This window comes from Sinohyriopsis cumingii, chromosome 7, assembly GCF_028554795.1.
Source record: "Sinohyriopsis cumingii isolate HCF-2022 chromosome 7, ASM2855479v2, whole genome shotgun sequence".
Taxonomy (NCBI): domain Eukaryota; kingdom Metazoa; phylum Mollusca; class Bivalvia; order Unionida; family Unionidae; genus Sinohyriopsis; species Sinohyriopsis cumingii.
This window is the reverse complement of record NC_142967.1, coordinates 39956104-39983815: the sequence shown is the minus strand read 5'-3', so window position 1 is coordinate 39983815 and position 27712 is coordinate 39956104. Positions and strand designations below refer to the sequence as shown.

At 35.9% G+C, this 27712-nt stretch overlaps 1 protein-coding gene across 1 annotated transcript; it reads right to left on the bottom strand.

Moving 5' to 3' along the window:
* Positions 1 to 57: 57 nt before the first annotated feature.
* Positions 58 to 27712, bottom strand: LOC149795073 (uncharacterized). The gene is made up of 2 exons (XM_089964778.1): positions 27578 to 27712; positions 58 to 4760 (listed from the first exon to the last, which is right to left on the bottom strand). The coding sequence occupies exon 2, from the start codon at positions 4756 to 4758 to the stop codon at positions 3211 to 3213; it is 1548 nt and encodes a 515-aa protein (XP_089820904.1). The 5' UTR covers positions 4759 to 4760; positions 27578 to 27712; the 3' UTR covers positions 58 to 3210.

The following is a 27712-nucleotide window of genomic DNA, read 5'->3' as shown; positions in this document are numbered from 1 at the left end:
TTGGACAAGACATAAGTAAACAACGGTATTAAATGATATTGAAATAATTGAAAGTGCGATTTTTATATTTCATTTATTTCTATGCATTCACTTTTTTCAAATATAAAACGCAATACATTGTAGTTCCCCGTATTTTCCTTAAATTGTATCGATAATTCGAACCATATCTCCTGTCCACTCGTATCACATAGCTTGTTGGAATAATAATCTCATCTTGAATTGATCAAACTTCTGAGACTGAGACAAATAATTTATTCTAAACTTCGAGATGTATTATCTTCAAGACTTTTCAAGATTCATCGAAGTTTAACTTACATTTTTGCTGCACTACCTGTCGGGGAAGTTCGAAAATGTAAACTGGGAAGAAGCTTTGATTTTTGAACATAGAAATATGAATAATATAGTCTTTTACTCAAACTTTTGCACTAAATGAACATTAAACGGGAGTGAGGGCATCAATTTAAGTACCTCAAGACGGGATCGAGAGCATCCACACAGTCACCTCAAACGGGAGTGAGGGCATTCTAAGTACCTCAGACGTGAGGGAATTCATTCTTAGATTATTCTCCGCTGGTGTAAAATGGAAAGAAAAATTCTACAGGTGTGGAATTGTGAAAATGTCCATCCATGAGGCAAAAACTAGCCTATTCATATTTATTTAGCAAATGCTCACCATGAAAGCGGCAATGAATTCATTATCTCTGTGATCAAAAATACACAAACAAAAACAATTCAAGATAACTGCAAGGATTTCGATTATAAACAAAACCAATTCAACACAACTGGCAACGACTACAATTACAAACATGTTATGCACAATAAAATAACGTTAATCAATGCGGAAACTATTTTGCTTCTAGAACCGAGGAAAGTATGTTCTTACAGTATTTACACAACACTACAGCATGTGGATGGAACACGATGGTATAATTATTATTTTTTAGGTTATAATTTTACCGATTAAAAAAAAATATTTCTATGATTCACGTTCTCTTTTGATAGCTATAACCAACAATACATATGTCACTGTAGCATTTTTACAAAAAGGTAACATAGTTTGTAATAGGTCTATAGTCAAAATTGAATTCTCACAATCTATAATAAGCAGTATGTGTGTGTGTGTGTGTGTGTGTGTGTCTGGTCATCTGATTGCCTGTTAAATGTTTTGCTTATAAAAAAAATTCTTTTGAAACAAAAATCACCTTAGAGGTACTGTGGTACCTTCTCGAAATCCGGCATTAGCCCCCTTTGTGGAATTAAAATCCCAAATAATCTGTCAGAAACTTTGGAACCAATTAACGTAATAATACAGAGAATTAAGTTTCTGACACTCTATGCAAGTTTTTTTTTTTTTTTTTTTTTACATCAAATCGCCAGCGGAAGGCCTGAAGTGGCCGGGTGATGTATTATAGCAATTTTTTTCTAGGGAAGAAGAAAAAGCAGTATGGAAGGTAAGTATAGTACAAAATCTGACTTAAATAGGAAGTCAGAACAGATATGAATGTAAGTGTAATACAAAATCATAGTTAAATATACAAACAAATGAGTGTAAAACCACTGACACATTGATTCGAAACAAAGTGATCGAGCAGAAAATAATACTGTATGCTGCTGTATTAGAAAAATATTAACCTAAAAAAAACCCTTCAGATTAAATATATATTGTATTTTATGATGCATATTAATGATTGACACCGGATGTGAGAGAATGAATTAATGTAGCGTGGCCTGGATCAGTTATAGTGAATCCCGCACATTTCTACCACTCCCTACACCACCCGTCCCCGATCATCGTCCCTCGGAACGTTAATTCTAATAGTTCCCCATTTGGTCTTTTGTTACGTTTTGTAGTAAGTACATAGCTATGGAACTTCCAATATGCATAAACTCTGACGATATCCTTTTATTTTCTTAAAAGTCAGTAACGCAGATTTCGGTTTTGTACCAAATAAGATGCATATTGTCCAGGTGACATGATTTTGGAACAGACTAATTTTATGTTGTAGGGATCGAGAATTTGCTCTTACAATAAAGCTGGTTTTGCTGTGCATTGGCACACAATTATACCTATCAGTCTATATAGTAAGTTGTGCAAGGACCACTTCATGATTTGTCCCTATGAATTGTTGCAAATGACCTAACTGCTAAGAATCCTTCTTTACCCAGGAAACTGAATTGTCTACCCACAAAGTATGTTTGGGATGGAACTAGTTGCCGCGTAACTGGCCCAGTTAGATGTTACATTATAATGTCTATAAAAGCCACAAGGACATTTCACATCTATCGCAATTACACCTAGTGTACAAGATGAGATCAATATCCGTGTATAGGTTATCCTGCCTACAAAATGAGGGCATTACCGGTGCGTTAATTTTGAATAAAAATAGTTATGTAAATATTAGGTTCTTGCCTATATATCAAGAATTTAAAATATGAAACCAGAAGACCCTTTGAATGAAAAAGACACACACACACCAAAGTGAGTGAATTCCATCAGTAAAAAACAAGAACTGGACTAGTTTCCTTATGGAACTTGTCTAAGTTTCCATTGCTGAACTGTATAACTGTATAAAATGTATATTCTTGTGTCCTACAAAAATGTATTCTGAAGGATAATATTAAAGACTCGTTTGAGAAATACAATCGTTCAAATCAGGTAATTACATTCTTCCGAAACAATTGATGATCGTATCTCTGGTTTCCACTAGTATCAGTGTTAATGAATAATAGGAAAACCTCTAATTTCCTATCGTAAGGGACGGCCTAACTTCCTATTCTAATGATCGCTTAAGAATCAAATAAATTAATATATCTGAACATCACACTTAGTGAATCATTCGTTTCATATCAGGAGTTTGACAGTAAATGAAGATTGTTACACGTTAATTTACTAAGATGTTTTACCACATTCTTCTGAATATTAACTACACAGATAGCACAGCAAATATTTGAACGTTAAAATGTTAAGCTTGAGGCTTGTTCTATTACTTGAAATAGCACTGTCAAGAACTAACTTTTTAAAGTCAAGTACATTTATCAAGCTTGATATTTTGCTCAAAATAGAAGAATTTTGACTACCTGAAGTTATCTTTGAGCTAGTGTTTAGCTCGACTCACAACACAAAGACACAATCTTGCAATTAATTGAAAATAAAATCATTTTATAACAAATTCTGTATTTTGAGGGACCGTAACTGTTCAAATCCAACGACTATGCCGTTCTTCCCGTTTCAAACCCTGATTCACTGGCATTAATATCAGGAGTGTCTCGCATTTCCGGGAGTGTGAACTGAATTTTCAATGTTTGTTCCGAGTGGCGTTTTGCACTTCCCTTTCGTATCATATCATTCACAACGGGGTTGTCTTCCTTCTCAAATGAGTTTGCGTGAGTGGTCTCTCTCTCCCTCTGAACAACAGAATTGTCAGTTATCTGTACGACTTTGAAATCGGAGTCTTTATTGTTCGCCTTGGCCTTTGTTAGTGCAGCACTGACGTTGTTGGTTTGAGCTACCAATGCAAGTTCCATTTCCATTCGACAAAATGTACATTTACAGTTCTCAATGTCTCTGGCCGTGATGTTTTGAATCCCGGGAGAGCACATATTTATTCCTGGGGTCCGAAGATAAAACTTCCGCTCGTGTAATCTGGAACGTCTGTTGAGTCTCATGTATTGGTCAGATTCGTAGTATTGATCTGGTGTCGAGGATCGGGAGTTTTCCCGGGATCCTGACCTGGATGGGACCGGTGTGGGTGAGAGACAGAGACCTTTCACAACGCCTACTGTCAAAGATTTGACTCGAGCTTGTTCGCTTTCCTGTAAACGCTCTTGCTCATGGATCGCCTGTTTATCTTGCTCATTGCAACTGTAATAATCCAGGATGTACCCAACTCGTCTGTTATAGTCCATCCTCTCGCGAAGAACCATTCTTTGTTCTTTGACGTCACCAGGATGTCGTCGCCCGTAGGCTATGGCTTTGGGATGCTTCAGATATTCCTGTCTTAGGCCGGCAAGAAATGCACCTTTGCTTGTTTTAATGCTATGAGTATTGAGAAGATTCGACAAGTCATGTCTTGATTTCCGGAAAAAGATAACTTTCCCATTATCAATATACATTGTACCATTATCGACCTCTTGTACCATATATTTCTTCTGTGGCCTTTCAAGGCTGTTTTCAGGTGGTTGCTGTTTGAGTGACATGTTTGTGATGCCAATAACTCGTGTGGCATCGGTGCTTTGTTTTGTTTTATTTCTTGCGGAATGCACTAACATCCTCTGTTCTGTGTCGTGTTCCCTCGTCTTTACGAAATATTCCTTATAAGCGCTCGGATTTGTGATTGGAAAGTTAGGTGCCGTCTTAGCACGTGTGTTCTGTGCAAGTGTCATGCTACCAACGGGTGACTCAGCAAGTTTTATCCTAGCGGAATTAACTCGTCGCTGAATCTTTATATGGTCGACATACCCTGATCTTCGATTTGGAAAAGAAAATTGTGACTGAGACACAACCACTTGACGTGTCGGCTGTTCGGATCTCACGGAGGGGTTGTCTTCTGATGACATTACAGTTGAGAAAGAGGCCTCGGATGGTGCGGCCGCGGAGTAGGGACGCTTTGCTGCCGGAATGGTTCGTGCAGACACAGGGGTGTTTGTCCTTTCTCTTAGGAGTGTTGTTTCTGCCTCCTCCTGCTCAAGTCCCCTGGTAGTGAACTGATAACGTGGTGGCATACGCTGCCACAGGGTCCATGACGTGCCCGCCGACATCGCTGAAATGAGAAAACAAGCGATTTTAATTTTATTCTACGACTTTATATTTTTAAAAAGTCTCAATCCGGAGTAGAAAGGTTATATAAAAAGAATGTCGAAATATAAAACTCGTTGTATGTTAAATACGACAGAAGCGGATCAACAGTATTTCACATAATGACACTGAGATGTATTTTCAAACAAATTTGCCAAGTTCAGAGAAAAGAAAATTTACGCATTATTTGAGATCAGTTATACATATTGGCGAATTTTTTTTGCAGTTCATTGAACTCTGCTTCAATTACAAACGATTCAACTATTATAAGTTTCTTAAATTTATATTTTCAAAAAAATTTCTTAGCAGAAATGTCGTGCGCTGGATAGAAACACGATAAAAAGAAAATGTACGTAACGTACTTTCAGGATTTAAAATTTTGAAAACAACGAATTGCAAACTTGACATATTTCAGAAATTCTTAATACAATGACCATTTTTACAAGAAATTATTTAGTACCTTGACCATTTTGCAAGACAATTCTTAGTACATTGACAAATTTGCAAAAACATTCTTAGTACGTTGACCATTTTGCGAGAAATTGCAGAGGTCGGGGAGTTTTCACTTTTCAGTGTGGGAGAACTTAGCACATATACCTGTAGAGTATCATTATTTGTGCTCCTGTCGCTTTAATAATTCAGGCAACAGCGATTCTTCTAAATATTATCAGATTTTGCAGTTCATACATTCAGTATACAACATTTTGATGCCTATCAAAATATTTAAATTACCAATTTTGCAAGTAAAATAAATAAATGAGTTATAACCGATCGACATAAATCATGCTTTGTTTGCGTATTCTTCGTTGTATACGTCACTGTTTATCAATTATGCGTGTTGTCAAATAGCCAGTTATATTTAAACGTATTGTATATGCATTCAATTTGTGGTCACAAATCGCGTATCACCACACACACACACACACCGATCGAAAACGTTCATATTTTTTAATTAACAAAAGGCTAGAATGTTATAATGGCATACAAATTCAATGAGGTCATGTACATACAAGCATGCATGTCAAATTTAAATTTGTCAAATTTTGCTTAATCATCCAATATTTCTTTTTTCTGGACCCCTCACGGCTTGTATCTCGCTCTAGATCTGAATTAATGAGCAACACAATTGCTAACGACGGGATCAAAATTATTCGCTTCTGTACATTACTTAAATTTTCAAACTGATGTTCCGTAATGCAAAACCAAGACTGTCGTATCTGATCCACTCGAAATGAGATGCGTTAATTCCACGCCATCTAAATCTTGATGACTTGGACGTATATTAATGATATTGATCCCTCATGCGCTTCTATGTTTGGACGAGTTAATCAATTTGTGCAAGTAGGAGTTAACTGTTTTTATACTGTTCTAAAAGGGTTGGCTGCATTCATTCTGCTATCAAAAGCAAATTGGATAATTATTGTAGAAATCCACCTATTTTTAAGATAGACTTATCTAGCATATTAGTGTAGATTTGGACGAAGACAGTCATCCTCACCAAGAGGTACGTCGAATTACTATAGAATAGTGCCGAACTAAAATTACGAACTGACGGACTGGACCAAATCAACATTCCACCTCAAGCAGCGGGGGGCATTAAAAATAAACTGCAAAAATGGTACTGATATCTGCCTCACTCGGCGCTCAGCATTAAGAGGTTAGTGTTAGAACTAGTCGGCCTGGTGTCAAGATAATGGGACTGGGTGGGACATGCTGCTACATGTCTGCGGCATGATGTCCTGGTACTAGACATCACTATAACTGTCATGCTGTAGACATCGTAGAGATATAACGAAAAAGAAACCTGGAAGAAGACATAATCTAAAATCAGAAGTTTTGATCCGGTATGGTCTAATTGAGTTAATAGAATTTTTGAAAGGAAATATTAATCAATAATTATAACTTTCTGAAGAATTACAATAATCGAAATGAGTTTGCTTGCAAAATAGTGTGACACGCAAGGGTCTCACAACCGAACGAATCGAACATTTGTGTGATTCTGGCACGAGGACGAATGTTTCCACTATTTCTAAATATCTCATAACAAATTTGTTGTCAGCGAAGGGTTCTTAAATGCACAAATACTGCAGATAATTTTCTTCTAATCAACTTACAATGACACATTTATTAAAACTTTAATTGCACACTTACATTTTGTTAAAAAAATGTTTGCTTCACATTTGTATCATTCAATGGTAAATTTGTACAAGCCGTTGATCGGTACTTCACGCCACGCATCACAAAACATAACCCAAACACGTAATACAAATATTCTTCAGTCATCAAATTACTAAACAGTACGTGAAAATATTCCTCGTGTTCAGAAATGAATCCATGCTATTATAAAGCCTCGTTAATACTATACATTACGACATTTACTCTTAGTAATTGGCTAATTATAAAGCCTCGTTAATACTATGCATTACGACATTTACTCTTAGTAATTGGCTAATTATAAAGCCTCGTTAATACTATGCATTACGACATTTACTCTTAGTAACTGGCTAATTATAAAGCCTCGTTAATACTATGCATTACGACATTTACTCTTAGTAACTGGCTAATTACTCGGTTTGAGAAAAGTCTTCCCAACACCAGGTCCCATGATCAAACGAAAATAGCTAAAATTTAAAAAATAGCACGTATCCTAGGTTTGCTACAATAGCAATTGACACATTTTGAAAATAATTTAACTATGCACACTTCACTGCTTACATTTACAAGGTCTTCAGCACAAGGACGCTCCCGCCCCGTTTTCAAACTGTGAAACGATGGAAAGGTCGCATATAGTCTTAAAAATACAGGAAAAATTTTTTTTCTTCTTCTGAAGTTACAATGAAATCTCAGATTTGAACAGACCCTCGTTTTGGCCACGCGAGATATCTTCTTGAACATGACTAGGACAAGAACAAAGAATAACGATTACATAATTATTCATTACGTGCATCATGAATTAATTTTTGTGTCATATAATTTATTCATTGTTTAGAATAATTAGAGTTTTACCTATTTTTTTAAATTCTACGACAATATCAATGACAATTTATTTCTTCGAACTCAGGAACATTACTCTACCGGGCAGACAACGGGTACAGGGCATTGCCTTAAATATCGATGATATGACGCGACGTCAGTAAGAACATGTACATGTCCAACAAGCTTCGAGATCTATGCAAGATTTGACATACGTTTATTTCATAATAACGAGTGAAGCTAGCTTATTGAGCTCTATAGGTAATACTAAGCCAAGGTATGTAAAAGCTATACTCATGCAGGCTGACAACAATGGCACCAGAAGTACCTTTAGTCACCACCATTATCAGAAAAGAATGAAGAAAGACGAGCAAGCGTTTTTAACGTTCATCGTAGCTTGTTTTTATAGCCATATTACGTATTCACTGGTTAACATCTCCAATAATTTTGTTTTTGTAGCTACTTCAACACAAGCTTCAATTAATATTATCTGCAGCTCGGGAACATTGTTTTACACAAAGAAAGTGTACGAAACACAATTCGTCACATCACCATGACGTCACGCGACGTTAGTCGGTACACGCATGTTCAGCAAGATTTACTTGCATCTAGGCCTTACAAATTTCGTACTCGGGGATACCACGTTTCTTCGATGTCGGGCTTCTATAAGAATTAAGTTCTTGGATACAGCAAAACTTCAATGTGACGTATTTACGCAGTGACAAGATTTGAATATTTTCATTGCAAACGTTATTACTGAGATTACATGCATAAACAATTATAAACATATTCCAAAATAAGTTCATGACCTCGTGACTGAAATTAGATAGATCCCAAATGATGTTATCAGCAGCCATATTTGAGGTAAGCTGGCGTATTTATCGTTGAGTTTATATGGTGTTTGAAAGTTGAAATAAATTATATGAATCTTGATATATTGTTACAAAACATACATACATAAACAGAACGCAAATCAGGCTTTCTGTTAGTATCTAGACTTGTAATTTATAATTTGATTTTGCTTCAGTGTGCCCTGTTCAAAATGGTTAATTTTGGTGGTTGCATATAGGAGAAACTGCCAAGTTGTAAATCGTTCAGGTTCAATGGGCAGAACATCATCTATCTGTAACCTTATCGGGAAGCATCTATATAGCTTCTACCAGTTACTACATAAACACAATTCAGATAACAGAGAAATATATTAACACGAGTTGATATTTGATTGGCTAGTCAATATGTGCACATCAATTAAACAACCCATTATGTATGCTAGTCAACCGTCCAAAAAGCTGAAACACCAGTCCATGCTAATGCAGAATTTCGTAAAGTGACTGTAAAAAACTACCATGTGAAATTACTTTAAAAGTTCAAATTCATACTTTACTTCACATGTTTCCAAACAGTGTGCTTAAATGTTCAAATAAAATACACGAAAACACTTTCATTTTTCCCCCGTAAAAATACCTTTATTTCCCCTAAAATAATCATAATCTTTATCATAAAGACTTTTTTCAGAAGGTAACTAAATTAGTTACAAATGAGAAACTTAAGGCCCTCTATTGTGTGCATATAGGATACAAGCTAATAAGTATATTGTCACGCACATACGCGCACACACACACACACACACACACACACTATATAAACAACTTTTCACCTAAATGCTACATTGCTGCAGAAAAGAAAATGAAGCACATGATATGTGTGGTGTTAAATGTACTTTAAAAAAACTTGTACATTAGTGTGGCCTTTCTCAAAAGTATTCTTTCGTGTATTGGTAATACATTGACCGTAAGCATTGCAGTTTGAACATTTTCTGTTTTTAATCCCTTGCCTGGAGTCTGTACATTTTTTTTCTTCACATTTGTAACAGTTGTGCTTCCCCAAATTATATTACAGTGGTCAAGATGCAATTAAATGTAACTTTTGTAAAAAGTAAATTTGTAATGTAATGGAATGAAGGCCTTGATTTTCTAAGGAGCCAAATATATTGGTTTATTTTCCTTGAAATATAATTTATATGATGAGACCATTGAAGTTATTATCTACAAATATTCGAAGAATTCTATCTAACCCGTCATTGGTATCATAGAGAACATATGGCATATCAGTTTGCAATCTTGCTTTTTTCTGCCTCATAGTTGTCAAGAAGACTTTTGTTTTGTCCGTATTGAGTATCATACCATTTCCTTTCACCACATTTAAAGACTGTTGAGGGCAGTTTGAACGTTGTTTTTTCTCAACTTCAGCTTGGTTGCTTTGAGCATCAAACAAAGTAGTGCCATCAGCATTCATGTCCGTTGATGAGACTGTATCGCCTATTTTAAAGGGTAGGTCATTTATGAACAAAACTTATAACAAGGGTCCCAAGATAGAACCTTGTGGCACTCCACAAGTTATCATCTTAGTTTCAGATAGGTGTCCATTTAACGTTACCTGTTCAGGTTTATTGCTAAAGTAGAATGTGAACTGCTTAAGAGTACCATCGCTACAATAAATAGATTTTTAACTTTTCAAGAAAACAATTCATGCTCTACTAGATCTAAATCCTTTCGAACATCAATAATTACAGTGTCAACTAACCTTCCTTCATCAAAGTCTTTCAGCCTATTGTCTATCATTGAGATACGTGTAGTTTCACCAGAATGCTCTTTTCGAATGCCGGATTGATTTTATGAAGTAGATTGTGATCATTGAGATAGTTCATAAAAGAACAGTGTACACGCTTTTCTAGATTTTTTGGAAAGGGATGAAAGAATTTATATTGGTCTATTCATGTTCTCTTTTGATCCAGTTTTATGTAGTGATGTTACTTTGGCAGTTTTCCGAGATTGTCGAAATTGACTTGTTCTCAAACTGATTACACAGAAAGGTAAATACTATCAGCAATGGCAGATGCAACTGCCTTAAGAAGTCTTGGACCTATTTTGCCAAGTGCTGTAGATTTAGAAACATCAATGACTTTGAGGTAATTCAAAACAAATTTGAATTTATATCCTGGCTTTCAAATTTAGTATTATTTGGAAGTTTTTCGAACAAGAACGTTTTAGAAGAGATACCTATATTTCCCCCAAAATAATAACTTTCTCAAAAAGGATACATGAATTTTCCCAGAAATAATACCTTTATTCCCCAAATGATACCTTATTTCCAACAAGGATACCTTTATATCCCCCAAAAGGATACCCTATTCCACCCCCAAGATACATTTATTTCACCACAAAAAGTCACCATCATTCGCAAACAAGGGATACCTGTATTTCTTAAAAAAACGATACCTTTATTTGCCACAAATTATACCTTTGTCTCCCCAAAAGGATACCTTTATTTCCCAAAAGTAAATATCTTTATTTCCCTAAAAAGAATACCTATATTTTCAACAAAAGGATACCTTTATTTCCCCTAAAATGATACCTTTATTCCCAAAAAAGGATATCTTTATTTGCCCCAAAAAGGATTATTTCCACAATAGGGATACCTGTATTTCCAAATAGGACACATTTATTTCTCCAACAAGGATATCTTTATTTACCCCCCCCCCCCAAGAAAAGATACCTTTATTTCCTAAAATGGGATACCTTTTTTCCCCGATAAAGGCTACCTTTATTTCCCCCAAAACGATACCGTTATCTCTCCCAGAAAGCTTCCTTTATTTCTCCCAAAATATATATTTATTGTGCCTACACCTAATGCCTTTATTCCAAAATGATACCTTTATTTCCGCCAAAAGGATACTTTTATTTTCCCCTAAAATGAATACCTTTATTTCCCCCCAAATAACACCTTTCTCAGAAAAGCATACCTTTATTTGCCGGAAAGGATACATTTATTTCCGCCCAGAAAGGATGCCTTCATTTCCCAAAAGATACCTTTGTTTCCATTAAAGGTATAGCGTTATCCCCCCCACCCAGGATACCATTATTTATTATCTTTGGCAGCACCGAGCAAATTTGTATGATTAGTACATTCTTCTTAATAATAGATACATTGATAAAATTGTCTCACTCTGTCTCCAGCATTATCAGCATTGCTTTGATGGATATGTGCCATTCTTTGGTAGGCTTAAGAACATAGCTGCAAAGGCTGCTAGATATTTCCCAAAGAAAGTTTTCCTCAAACAAATGTCCGATAGATTGTCCACTTTTCAATTAATTTCTTATATATTTGGATCTCGCTTTTATATGCCTTTCCAAGAGTCATTTCCACGATTTTGTTTGTCATTGATTTGTAACGGGGTTGGAAATGCAAAAATCTTTATTTGAAGTGGGGTTTTGTTTGTTTTTGTTTTCAAGAAGTAGCATTAGCTTTTATCAGTTATTTTGCCACATCCTGCGGGGTTCTAACATATTAAACTGAAGGAAAGAATATTTTCCAAAATGTTTTTGAAACGAGCCGTCGGTACCGATGTTTGAATTCGCGATCCAACCGTTACCAGTCGGGTGCTATGCCGACTGAATTATCAAGTTCCTGGCAATAAGTGGGTGAAATAACCCAAGAAAAGTTTTTGGTGAGGTGATTTTCCTAAGAAGTAGAACATGCTGGTGCATGGACTGGGAGCAATATTGTTTAGTACCACCTTCATTATGAAATATACTACGATAATGCTGAAATACAGACGCAGTGTAGTTGACAAAATATGTACCATAACTGAGCTTTTCCGGTCCCTTTAAAAAAGAAAGTCTCATAGATCTCAGTATATTAGGAACCTCATTTGCCTACCAATAGGAAACGATAGATCTAGAGGCCTTGATAGCGAGTTTCTAATTACCTGTATATTGGAATCACGTATCGCATAATACCCGTTGTAACAGCAGTACACAATAACATTAGGAAAACGGATGCTATTTGGTAGGCTTAGCGGGGAGTTTCTGATCTAACTTGGTTATTAGTCTCGTCTCTTCGTGCTGTATCGCATAAATAGCAGTACAGTAGTCTCGCTAACTATTACGACTGATTAAGACTAACATATCTCGGATGCCACCAAGGCGACAACAAATGAAACCCCTAATTTCAAAGTTCTCAGACACAAACTATCGATTGCACAATATCGGTTGGCGAAGGAACTCCAGTATCGTTCTCCCCAGTTGGGTAAAAGACCATGTCAGACAGGTTGTTCAGAAGAGGAGACTTCTGCACGAAATGATAAATCATCCCTCCAGATATGCCATGGAGCTCGACTAACCACTCCGGATTCTGATTACATAGTAGCTGGAGCTCGCTCAGCAGTTCAAACGAACAACAGTACTATGTCCACAAATCAGTAAGTACATTCTTGAAAACTGAAAATCATATGGCGCGAAAATGAAGGGTTTCCTAGACTGAATTAGGACATGTTTTCATTCACGTTCGCGCGAAATGAAATCTCAATCTTCTAAGTAACGGAAACTGCCGAATTTGACAACACCAACCCAAACAGATGCTGCTACAACGATATAAATGGATTAAAACCCAATATGACGTGCTCTTTAAAGTCACAATCCAGCTTACAAATAATCCTAATCATATAAATAATTATTTGATATTGATGTATAACGGAATTTCAATTCCATATGTGCCCGATTAAACCCAACACGTAATCCAAGAATTGCCACCTCTTAAATCTTCTGCGAGCAACCTAGTAATACAAACTAATTTGATGTTAGGAAGTGTGCGCCAAGGCACGCAAAATACAACCTCCCTTTAGAAGCAAACACTCAAGCACAAACAGTAACAACACAAGCACTGAGGCATCTTATTTTATTTTTATCTTTATCTCATATTTATTTTGGACTTAATAAACCAAAATCCAAATTATATATTCTACTAGGATTTAGATAGAATCAGCAACTCCAAAATAAATGGTGCCCGTCCTAACACTGTCATGGGGCGCACTAACAGCAATGCAAACATAATAACACCACACAATGACCTATATGACTCTGGCAAAAGTCAATATAAACCAGCTTTCTGAATTTATGTTCAGAGCGAGGGTAGTAGGAACCCATGTTAAAATGTGGAAGCAGGGACAAGGAAACCATGCCCAGCGGTAAAGCGCGCCGCAAGGAAGGGAGCACATTCCCAGCAGAAGCTTTTAGGGATAAAAAAAACCTAAAAAACAAATATGACAAAACAGAAAAAAAAACAATTCTGACTAAATTTCTTCAAACTGTATGCACTTTATTTTTCTAAAACATATGCACCACCAAGGGATGACAGGGATCAAACATAACATTTTAAAAATATTGTAAAAAGTGTTTTCATTTCGGAACACAGGATTCCACTTCTAAATCTTAACCAGCACGATATGCTGGGTTGGGGCTAAGAGTTGTCAACATATCATAATGTCCGATTAATTGCACGGCAAGACGAAATAAAAAATAATAATCAAGATAACAGATTTTGCAGCCAAGAAGACCATACGACGATGTTTGGTTTTTATAAAAGGCGTACTTACATGTTTCCCTTATTTCTGTACTTTTGTCCAACACATCAAATATAATCTGGTTTTTAGCAAGAATATGAACTTTCCAGACGCTATATCTTTCCGTCTGTAACGTGCCCTTTTGTGTACATAGCTACTACGACCACGCATCTAGGTAAACGTGACCAGTAAATGTTATCAATTATTTCAACTTTTCTTATTAATGGGATGGTTTCATATTTATTTACATTCAATCGTTGAACTTCCATTGCACACCATTTGGCCGACAAAATTATGTTGTTATAATATAGTATAATTCAATTACACAGAACCGCTTATCAAAGCCTTCTTTTGCACCTCCCCGTTCCAGATGCTACCACCTGATAAATGTTATTATTAAAGAATGTAATTCTATTACAAAAATGACATACTTGAGTCCAATTAAAAGTTTTTTTTTCTGCTTGCAATACGACATCATCTTTTACAATTCCAATCTTAACAAACTTAGAAAAAGGATCGGTACGAGCAAGAGAAAGCCACGCACTATTGTGTCGATTAATCAGAACATAATCTATTATATCGATTGATCAGTCGTACTGCATGCTTAGCAGTGTCAAATTAATAAGACGGCAATAACGATATTGTGAACAAAGGAGAACCGTGTGTGTGCCCTCTTAATGCGCAGGCATGTTAGAGTCTACGTAGTAAACACTCAGTAGCAGATCTAACGGCTTTTATTGTAATTTACTTGTGCATAACGCGATGGCAATACAGAAAGTTACATACGTGTTACCGTCTGTACTCGCTTATAAGTCGAGCTCAACTGCAAAACACAGATCGTGATCTGTCGTAATGCGCCAACATTTCAGGATCTATATTGTTTGTTCCACAGATTACTCTTTACAAACTGCACGGACCCAGATCTGCCATCGCATAATGCGATGGCAGATCTGTGCCTGTGCAATTCGCATTTGGATTTGTCTTTTAAGCTAATATAAACAGTGTTTCAAGTTGGCGGACAAAACGAGTTTTTTATTTTTTATTTACTGGGGATGCGTAAAGTTGTCATGCGAAGAAGTATTCATACAGCACTGATCGGAATATTGCTCGGCCATTTCCGTCCAGTCGAGAAACAACCTTTGATGTACTTGTAGAAATATACTAGTTTGATCGGTTTGGTGATTCTATCACAAAGGAATGCACCTCCTACGTTACGACTTAAAATGCCGACAATTTTCCGATGGTAATTTTTTCTCATTCCGCCACCATTTTGTACCATGTGAACAAAAGTGAGAAATTAAATCCGAGGTTTCTTTCATACAAGATCAAGTGGGTGTGCGAATAAGAGCTGGATATACAGTGTTGATAGTATGTAATAAGAGCTGGGTGTACAGTGTTGACAGTATGTAATAAGAGCTGGGTCTGCAGAGTTAACAATATGTAATAAGAGCTGGGTGTACAGTGTTGACAGTATGTAATAAGAGCTGGGTCTACAGAGTTGACAATATGTAATAAGAGCTGGGTGTACAGTGTTGACAGTATGTAATAAGAGCTGGGTCTACAGAGTTGACAATATGTAATAAGAGCTGGGTCTACAGAGTTGACAGTATGTAATAAGAGCTGGGTGTACAGTGTTGACAATATGTAATAAGAGCTGGGTGTACAGTGTTGACAGTATGTAATAAGAGCTGGATGTACAGAGTTCACAGTATGTAATAACAGCTGGGTATACAGAGTTGACAATATGTAATAAGAGCTGGGTCTACAGAGCTGACAGTATGTAATAAGAGCTGGGTGTACAGTGTTGACAGGATGTAATAAGAGGTGGGTGTACAGTGTTGACAGTATGTAATAAGAGCTGGGTGTACAGTGTTGACAGTATGTAATAAGAGCTGGATGTACAGAGTTCACAGCATGTAATAACAGCTGGGTATACAGAGATCACAATATGTAAAAAGAGCTGGGTGAACAGAGTTCACAGTGTGTAATAATAGGTGGGTGTACGGAGTTCAGTGTATAATAAGAGCTGTGTGTACAGGGTCCACAGTCGGGTTGGTATTGTACAAGTGAAAATATATTGTAATTAAGTAACTAATCCAGCTGTACACCCAGATATGCCAAGAGGGACCGTTTAATTACACACCTATTTCGTTGCTATTCATACCATTGGTGTGGCCAAATTAATGTTATTCCAGTCAACGACGAGTTAGAATCCTCTGATACTATTAAAATCAAAGTTTCTCCACCCGTTTTATATGAAAATATTCAAAAAGAAGCGAGTCTTTAAATTGTGAGAAAGACCGACATATTTGTGAGATAAAAATGATAAACCTTTCAGTCGGAATTGTGTGGGTATTCATTAATAGAAATAGTTTGGCTACGTGACACCATCTCCAAACACACACACACACACACACACACACACACACACACACACACACACATTCGCTCTCTCCTTCCTGCACGTGACGGACTGTGCTTTTGTCGCTTTGTCGTATGAAGTTCTGTTATTGGATTATTGGATGTTTGTATCTGGCAGACACATGTCTTACGCAGATAACGGTTATATAATTTATTTCTTCAATGTTACATGAAATGACATGAAATTAGCGGACAAGGTAAGAATTCTTACACAGGTCACATTTTTCTAGTTATCATTAGTTCACCTGTGTATCTTGTGTTAGTTTTGCTTTGTGAACAGTTTTTACTTTGATTTTCTGGAAAACTTTTTTCGTTTTTTTGCATCCTCATTTTAGTATGACCACGTGATATATTTAGAGTTATTTATAACCGATAAAGTAGCAGTTCTGTCCGTCAAATTCCGCAAATAAAACGACTTCCAATAGTTAACCAAGAGCATCCTTAACAATTCAATTCAATGTTGACTTGTCTAAAAGAAAAAATGGGATTGTTTAAATTTCCTGATCGTATCTGGCCAGTCAGCTGCCATTTCACACATTTTTCATGATAAAAAATTAATTTTACCTATCCCATGTGAAATATATATATATATATATATATATATATATATATATATATATATATATATATATATATATATATATATATATATATATATATATATATATATTTGATTGGTGATAGCAAAATACATTTGAGACATTATTATTGTAATCTGCCCGTGCATTGCACGATGGCAATACAGAAAACTACATAAATAATCTGTTCTGAGTCAGCGGAAAGAACGGCTCTGATATAGCATGGGGACATGTCAAGGCTGATTCATGATGCCATGATGTATTCATGCGCCACATCAAACTAATTCTTTATCTTGACTAGGAACAAAATATGAATGCAGCTGTATTGTTATTACAAATTCACACAAATACCCTCCTAAATATTTTTACTCTTTCTAAATATTTATCGCCTTAGAGTACGAATGAAATTCAACACAAGTTATGAAATGAATTATTAAGTTCGAATCGGCGCGTGAAAGAATATCGACGCGGATCTATGCGAAATCACCCAAATAGTTCCAATCTTGATGTATAACGCGGAAATAGGAATTGAATAACTGTATCGAACGTCAAATCAACCATGTTTGATTAAATGGATATGTAACAAGAGCTGAGTGTACAGAGTTCACATAAAGGGTGGGTATTGTTCAGCAGGTGTAAATGCGGTGTAATGAAATATTTCCTTAAGCATTCACTAAGTGAAATAGTCTGATTTGCCTCACCCTATCTCTGTCTCTGTCTCTGTCTGTCTGTCTGTCTCTGTCTCTTCCTACCCAGCACGTGATATACAGATTTGTATACTACCGTCACATTGCCGCATCAACTCATGTTAGATGGCATCTGTCATGCAGACACGTCTCTTACGCAAATAATGATTATAAAATTTATTTCTTAAATGTAACATGAAATCACTTGAAATTTGCAGACAAGGTAACAATTCTTACACAGGTCACCATTTCGTCATGTATCAATATTTTATGTACATGTGTTATATTCGTTTTACTCAATCGACAATTTGCAAGTTTATTTTCTGGAAAATTTACATAAGCTTGCATCTGCATTTTAATATGACTATGTGATGTTTTAGAGCAATTTATAAATGATACAGTAACAGGTTTTGATTTTTTTCTCAATTAAATTTCACAAATAAAATGACTTCCAGCTTTTAACCAATGGTTATACTCAACGTCATTTTGAATCAGCGGACACCTGTTTACAACGGACAAAACTAGTCAGTCCCTATCCATTATATACAAGGTTGCTGCACGTCACTTACCTCTACGTTTTCCATTGGAATGGAAGATAAGAACATCCTCGACATTAAGCTCAAGCTTGACTTGTCTTACAGAAAGAAGGGAACGTTTAAATTCCTTCTTCATATGTGAAAAACCAGCAGCCATTTCAAACATTTCAGGGTAAATATTGAAATTTTTACTTTTCACTATAGAAAATATATATTACGTGCTGGGAAATTCCATATAATAATGAGACCAAAAAATATGTTCCTGCCATTTCACTAAATACACAAGTAGAATGTTAAATCTACAGTCCTTCACGCAGAATATGGAAACGTTCGCGTACATGTACGGGTGTAATAGGCGGTATATAGAGCCCGTTAGTCATTGTGATTGACTCGTTGGAGAGGATGCACTTTCTTGCAGATTATACAGTTCAAGTCTCGAAACAGCCTATGCCAAAAGCTAAGAAATATAGCTTCTAAGTTTGATTTCTTATACATTGATACATGAAGCTATATTCTTCTGACATTCTATTCAAACTGAACGAGCGCAGTTCAAACAAATCCGTTAACTTTCACTGCAGAATCAATAGTTTGTATTTGTTTCTTCCATTTTCTTTAGAAGTGTATTGAGCACGATAGAGCAATGTCATTATGATATTATGTCAATATTGAAAGCTAGATGGTGGTCGAATACCACGTTGCACCACGAGGTCCCACCTGAAATTCAATCATATATATTCCGTTTTTTTTTCTTCCAACTCTGATATAGTACTTTACTTTCCTAAAATCCATTTACCAATAATAAAAAAAACAATACCGAACAAGATCATTCTTGAAGATTAATAATTTATGACCTTTATTCCGGGTTGGTTCGTGGTCAATAACGCTGTAATTTTTTAACGTATTGTACAAAACAAATACGTCGAGGGCATGGATGTGCACGCGAGAGTAGCTACATATACGCCAGTCAGTGAATTCAATTCTACCAAGTATCATGCATACATTTTTCTCACAGCAAAACATAGACCTTGACACAATGGTAAATACTGGGTTATCTTCCGACCCAATGGTAAATACTGGATTATCTTTTTGAGTGTATACCTGCACAAGTGTACGTACGGTATTGATTTTAGGAGAAAGAATACTGTAAGTGTTTTGTCAATATCCAAACCCGTGGCTACTTGGATCAACATTCAATCTGGCTTATCGCTGCTCTTAAAATGTACAGTGAATGTATAACATCATATACATGTGCAAGACAGTTTTCATATACATGTCCAAATCAGTTTTCGCATACGTGTCCAAATCAGTTTTCATATACATATCCAAAACAGTTTTCACAGACTTGTCTAAATTCAGTTGGCATATACATGTCCAAATCAGTTTTCATCAACAACCACTTTCAAGTTTTTCCCCCAAACGCATACATTCCTTTTCCTTTATGAATTTTAAGTTGACTATATATATATATATATATATATATATATATATATATATATATATATATATATATATAATGAACAAAGATGATACAGGTATTTGGTGTGGACTTTTTGTATTTTGTTTTACAGCGTCAGAAAGTATTATAGATGAGCCTAATATTACAGAAGGACGCAAGTTTTGAATAAAATAAAAAGATAAAGGAGGATGGCCGCAAAAATGAATGAATGAATGAATGAATGACCATGCTAATAGCTGGTGACGAATTAGAAGCTTGATGAATGACCGTGAGCATTCCATGACGTAAAAATTTGGATATAAATCTCAGAAGAAAAAAAATAATGAACAAGAGAGGAGAAAGATAATGGTTAGGAGACCATTTTAGATAACAGTATTTAACAAGCTGAATAGTCCAGATATGTGACAAATATAAGTTGAATATATGCCAGTTAATTATATACTACTGTAACATTCAAAGTGACAAACAAACAAACAAACCGGAATCACTATAATACGCGTGAGCCTCATGCGTGTCGAAGTATGGGAAGGAAACACTAAAAGACATAAACAGCACTCAATACTACACTGTCACAATGATACAAAATGACAACAAATCCTACAGTGATATGTGATAACATAATACCATTTGAGTAATTTCAGATTTTCTATCATACCGTGCATGTTAATTTAAAATAGGTGAATTGTACACGGGATAGGCAAGAATACGATGAAACCAAATTGGATATTACAGGGATGATATAAATATTCAGCCAGGTTGCGAACATTTTACTTTCAAAAATATGTATCACTTTTCATGAAAATTTGCAGTTTTGACTAAACACGTCTTTGTGAAAAACATTGTTTTGTCATGAAGCTTATTGTGAAAGCTTTTCTTTGTGAAGAATCACTACATTAATAACATGAACGAACTTTCGAAGCCATTGCAAGGAAAAAAAATTCATAGCGCAAGAGAAAATCATAGCCGGAACCAGAGAAAATCATAGACAATAATTCCCGAATGCTCCAGCAAACGTTTGTGCACGACAAATCGTGTTTGGTAGTTATTCTTACAAGATTGATTATGGTGTAAATAAACTGCAAATAACGTTAATAAAATACTAATAATAACACTAATAATAATAATGATAGTAATGATGATGATAATTATTATTATTATCATTATTATTATTATTATTATTATTATTATTATTATTATTTGTAAAGCAATGCCTGTAGTCAAATAGCACGTACAATCCCCAACGTTTCAATACCTCTGGCAGCATGTGTCAAAGCAGAAAAACCGGTCTAATCATGTAAATTCGTAAACAAAATCCAAGCTTCTCGCTTTTGCACATTGTTTTGACAAAATCCATGGCGTATGGATACAAATCTATATGGGAATTAGACTTGTATTTGCAAGGATCAAATATTTGTCCAGTCATGGAGCATTATAAAGTATATGATAGCAAATAAATCTTGACCCGTTTTGAAGTATTAGAGAATTATACTAACAGGTAGGTGGTGACCGATAGGTAGTCTGTCGTAAATATTCGGCACACTATTCTCTGTGACTGATACGCAGTCTATCTTTGATATTCGGCATATTGTACTTGGTGATCGATATAGTCTGTGGTAAATACTCGGCACATTGTATTCCGTGATTTACACTCCGTCTGTTGTAGATAATCGGCACATTGTGCTCGGATCAAACAAGACTTGCACTATCCATAGTTTTACTATTAAAGTCAATACTGGCATTAGATCAGTCCGAATTCACTAGTTATACTCATTCTTTTAAACATTGTGATTTATTATGTGCTGATTCGTTTCGGTTCTTCGGTTTTGATGACGTTAGTTACAGGGGACTGTATGGTGGAATAATAATAATAAATAATAATGAGGACTTTGTATTACGCCTGATTTTTAGACAACACCATAAAACATATATAATGATATGATTACAAAAAAAACATGAAATTAGAAAACAGAAAACATGCTGAAAATATTTAAGTTAAGGGAGCATTATTAGGTCTTTAAGTCTGTTCTTGCAGTCGAAATAGGTGAGTTTTAAGAGCGCTTTTGAATTAGATCACCGTGTCTTTGTGTCTAAGTTAAGTGGGTAATACATCCGAACACAAATTAATGCAGCATGCTAGAAACAGTGGGAAAATAGAACACTCACACTAACTCCGTTGTTGTTTATGATTTTGATAATGATAATAATAATAATAATAATGAGAACTTTGTATAGCGCCTAACCTTTAGAAGCTCTAAGCGCTTTACAACATTTGACAACACATATAAGATAAAAAAAAACATAATGATATGATTAAAAAACAAACACCATGAAATTAGAAAACATAAAAAACATACTGAGAATATTTAAGGTAGGAAACATTATTAGGTCTTTAAGTTTGTTCTTGCAGTCGAAATAAGTGAGTTTTGAGAGCACTCTTGAATGGGATCACTGTGTCTTTTGTGTCTAAGTTCAGTGGGCAATTCATTCCACGTTGCTGGCCTCTGGTATGCAAAAGAACGCTGTCCATATGACTTTGTTTTCATAGTGGGAATAATGAGTATACGATTGTCAGAAGAGGAGCGTAAGTATCTTGATGTTGTATACACATGGGTGAGGTCGGATAGGTATGTTGGACTTGAGTCCGACAGTGAAACGTAGCACAGAGAACAAATTTTGTGTTTGATTCTGGATCGAATGGATAGCCAGTGTAAGGTACAGAGCAGCGGGGAGGTGTGCTCTGATCGTGGTACTCTAAGTATGATCCGAGCAGCTGTGTTTTGAACTGTTTGAAGTTTCTGGAGCAGATATTGAGACGAAACAGACAGAACTGAATTACAATAGTCCAGTCATGAATGTACTAATGAACAAACAAGTGTTTTAGTGGCATCAACTGAAATATATTTGAGAATTGAGCTGATGCGTCTCAGCTCAAGATATGCAGCCTTGCATATATTCATGACATGTTGGTGCAATGTTTTGTGATTTGTTTTTGTTTTATTCTTTCTTCATACTTTCTTAAATATTTTCTAGGTGAGAACAACTATATTTTGTTTTCTTTTCAAGGATGGAAGATTTTCACGAACACACAAACACACTAACATTTTTTTGTCTGATTTGTCTCTGGCAATAAAATATTAGCATATATTCTATGAAATATATGGGTAGCAATGAAAATGTCCTTTTCAAATTGGTCCAAAATGATAGTTTTTATAATGCGCTGTAACTGCTTGAATCAAGTTCTCTCACCGAGTCCAACCGTCGCTGGCATTATAGTCTAGGTTTTTGTTCTTGCATTTCTTGTAACTCTTGCTGATAGCTTGGATTATTTTGGATTATTTTCGAAATGTAGTTCTTTTCCTCTCAGGCTCCGTTAAAGAGGCTTTAAAGTTGTTGTTGTTGTTGTAGGGTTTAACGCCATTTTCAGCACACGATAAGCTATACATGGCGGCCAGTATTAATGGTGGAGGAAGAACCCGGGAAATGCCCGGAAAGAACCACCGACCCTCGAGAAGCTACTGGCAAGCTTTCTCACATACCCACATTGGCCGAATCCGAGACTCGAACCCACGCAGACAGAGGTGAGATGCCAGTGATCCGTAACGGAGAGCGCTTTAGACCACTCGGTCACTCGGGGCCCCCAGGCTTGATAGAACACTCTCGTCTCCTTTAGTTCAGTCAAAATCTGGTGTGCGAATCTTCGAAACTATTTTTCTTGTTTCTCTTGAAAGAGTCATATTCTAAAATGGTTAATACCGAACTCCTTTTAAATTCCTGCGATGATAAAAATAAAATAAATTGTCTTGAAATAATGATGTCATCAGCTGAGTAGTAGTGGTAGTAGTAGTAATAATGGGTATAAGGAATTAGTGCAGGTCCACCCCATCTCATCGTGTTAATCTTCATCTCCGTTATGGTACTGTACTGAACTGTAGTCTGTCGTTCCTTAACGCAAACATTCTGTGGCGGAGGCTAAAAAAAGACGCGCTAACGTAGACAAAGGGTTTTCGCCATACGCATACTCACATAAACACCGTGTGATTAAGTGTACAGAGCTCCAATACGATCTCAAGTATGTTGTTTGTCCACATCCCTACCTGTGCCGTGGCCAAACAGACATTTGAACTAACTACACAGCCAGCCATCTTTGTCAGAATGGTTTTATGTGGAACGACAGGGTTGCTAAAAAAGAGTGCTGATGCAAAGAAGCTTATGCTAAAGAAATGTGAATAACTGACATCTGTATTAACCATGTTGGTTAACAAAAACGAACTCATCCGACGGCCCTTTTTTCGAGGTTACCCCAGTATTCTTCAACAGACACAAACTCATCCAGCGGTCCCTTTCGGGGACACGTCAGTATTCTACAACAGAGAATACTAATTATTTATTGGCAGCTCATCTATGTTTGTGTTGCTTTGTCGATGCGTGTATGACAAAAATAATGTACCCTACTCCATCCCTGTGTGTGTGTGTGTGTGTGTGTGTGTGAAAATAAAAATAATACCATCCCTTTGGATGTGCGATTGTTTGTCGGATATTAAGTCTGAGTATGTTAGTTATCCCCTTCCCTTTGTACGTCTGATGTTATGTTTAATAGCAGTTAAATTAGCTACCCTCCTCCTTTATGTGTGGTTGTGTGTTGGATGGCAAGTCGGAGCATGTCAGCCTGCACTAACCCGTCATTAACATTAGGTCATTGGTCCATAATTAGACAGGGGTATCGAACCTTTTCGCTTGAGGGGACACATTTATTCCCACTCACAGGGTTGGTTAAAAACTTGTCCTACGTTCCCCACTACCAAGTTATTAAAGATTGACGGGACGGATAGATACCTTAGGTGGGCTGGATTCTGACCAGTGGGTCGTATATTGGACAACCCGGGTCAAGACAAATGTAGGCCTGTCACAATGCTTGTCTGCCACAGTCATTTAGTTTTGAGCTTTCATTTTTTTCCCCATCCATGAACGTTCGCCAAGCACCTAACCCAACCCGAATAGTTCTTATGCAAAATCTCATAATCTTATTTGTTTTTTAGTGTTAAGCTCCTCTATTCCCCATAATGTCATTCATAATGTTGAATTTCCTATCCAACATAGTGTCATTTCCGTAATGTTAAATTAACATTCGCGCTCCCAATGTTCATTTTCGCACACACACACACACACACACACACACACACACACACACACACACAGATGCTGATAATGGCGAAAAATCCTTTTAGACTGCTACATTTGTTTTGGGAACATATATTTAATGCAAACAACATGTTGACATTTTTCGCTCAAGCTTAACTACGAGAAATTCAACGATTACGGCATTTGAGCCTTTAATGGTACACGTTTCTGTCTCAGATCCCCTTGTATCTCAAACTTTGGTGGTACCATAGGATAGTCTGATTTCGCAGAGGTAATTTGGCCTGAAACATTTCTTGTTATTCATAACAATGCTGAGGAATCATTCCTTTTTTTTAAATTTAACTTGATTTAATCTCTCTCTCTCTCTCTCTCTCTCTCTCTCTCTCTCTCTCTCTCTCTCTCTATATATATATATATATATATATATATATATATATATATATATATATATATATATATATATATATATATATATATATATATATATATAGAGAGAGAGAGAGAGAGAGAGAGAGAGAGAGAGAATCCAGCCCACCTAAAGTATTGTATATATATATATATATATATATATATATATATATATATATATATATATAGCGGCCAGCTGCTATGATTGCAGTAACCATACATTAAGGTATATTTTGAGAAGTTAAATCATTTGTCTCAACTTATTTTGTATTTACAACAAAGTTTGTGATTGCTGGTGTAGAAACAAAGTGGCAAGAAATAAACTGTAGAAATGTAACCTAATTATCAAGATAATGTTAAGACATCACCAAAATCCTAATTTTCAACATCTCAAGAGATCTGAAGACACGATATTGGCAGTGAAGCAGTTTAATTACAAAAAACAAAAGGGGCCTGTCAGTGAGCGCATGTTTTGATACGTGTACAAGATGACAAGCGGAAAAAATTGGATTATGACATATACGATACTTCATAACAAAATATATTAGAAAACTATTTGGTAAATAAAGTACCACATTATTGTGATGATGTCAATTTTATACGTAATGCGCTGAATAACAGCTTGAGCAAAAAATAACAGGTAGGATAAGATTAAAATAATGCTAATTCGCAATCTCAACTATGTTAATATATCTAGTAATTAGTAATTAATCTCACAATTTGTGTTGGTAAAAGATACAGCAAACTATATTCCATTATCAAATAGTAATAATAGGATAGATTTAACATTATGAATTTGCAAACATGCTTTATCGCCTTTCCTTGCCTGACAATTTTCTAACATATTCAAGACTAGAACAGTGTTACAAGTGTAACGCTTAAGTAGGATGTTTTCTCGCACTACCGTCGATTGATTCATTGCACCAAAGATACAAATACGAGCTTTGGACCAATCATGCACGAGAATGGTTAGATGGCGCTGATATCCATTAGAAACTGGGTCAGCATGTAGTTGCATGGTTCCGCTATTTATTTTAGAGGCAGCTGTAACACAAAATAGGCTATATCATGCCAAGGAAATGGGAGCTAAGTGTTCTTCCTAAGGAGACACCGATGCATCTGACCCGAGATGATCTCGGCCGGTATCGAACCCACGACCTTTAGAATACGCGTCCAACGCTCCACCAACTGAGTAACCTCGGATCCCGGCTTCCTATTTAGGGAATACTTGCGATTTTTATGAGAAATTCATGAAGAAAACAGCTTCTTTTTGTCTTTTTCTACACTCTTCAACACAGCTTTAAGAATTACCATTTTTATCAACTCTACCTAAAATACCGCTTCGGTGGGCTAGTGGATAGAGCGTCCGCCTCGGATGCGGGATGTCGTGGGTTCGATCCCCGGCCGAGTCATACCAAAGACTTGCAAAAATGGTACTAACAGCTGCCTAGATTGGCGTTCAACATTAAGAGGTTAGTGTTAGGACTGGTCGGCCTGGTGTTTGTGGCATGATGCCCCAGTGCTAGGCATCACTATAAACTGCCACATTGCATACATCGTAGCGATATGACAGAAACATTGTTAAAGCTACGTTAAAAATCCAACTCACAACCACAGCTATACTTAAATACTTAGCTTAGTGCATTTTAAAGACATTTATTCTTCTCAATATGAACTTTAAAAGTAAAATGCACCCAGTCTTACTTGCCACTTACTGACGTATTGCGCTGAACATAAATATTGGAAACATACTAAAAATTACAGACAATAAATTAGGAATTCAGACTCTTTTAGAATCGAGCTAATCATTGTTCGTTCTCTCAATATTTAAAGGATTTCCCTTGTTTTCAAAAGTTTTCATGTATAACTTGTAAAATTATTATTGTTGGGTCAAGATTACATTTTAATGTCCTAATATTTTCTTGATTACTCACCTTGGTTGTATATCATATTTTTTTCACTTTCTTCAAAGTGCCAGGCATTGTAAATTACTTAGCAAAATGCGAAACCTCAAATCGTCTCAAGTAGCGAGAAATGGCTTATTTTATTTTGGTTTGTCTTGACAAAACATAACTTTACTGGGAGAATCGAGAGAGATTTCTGTATAATAACCTTGTGCATATATTTTGGCATCTTCAAAAAACTGATCAAACAACTGTCAATGAAATTATCACAACATACTTACCTCCTTCGCGAAATATCTCACAGCTTATGTTCTGAAATAAATCCTTTTTTTGTTGGATTGAATTAAAGTAGATCCTAAAGGACCCAATATGGTCTATATTTCATCCATGATAGTATTTTGGACACAACATGGCTG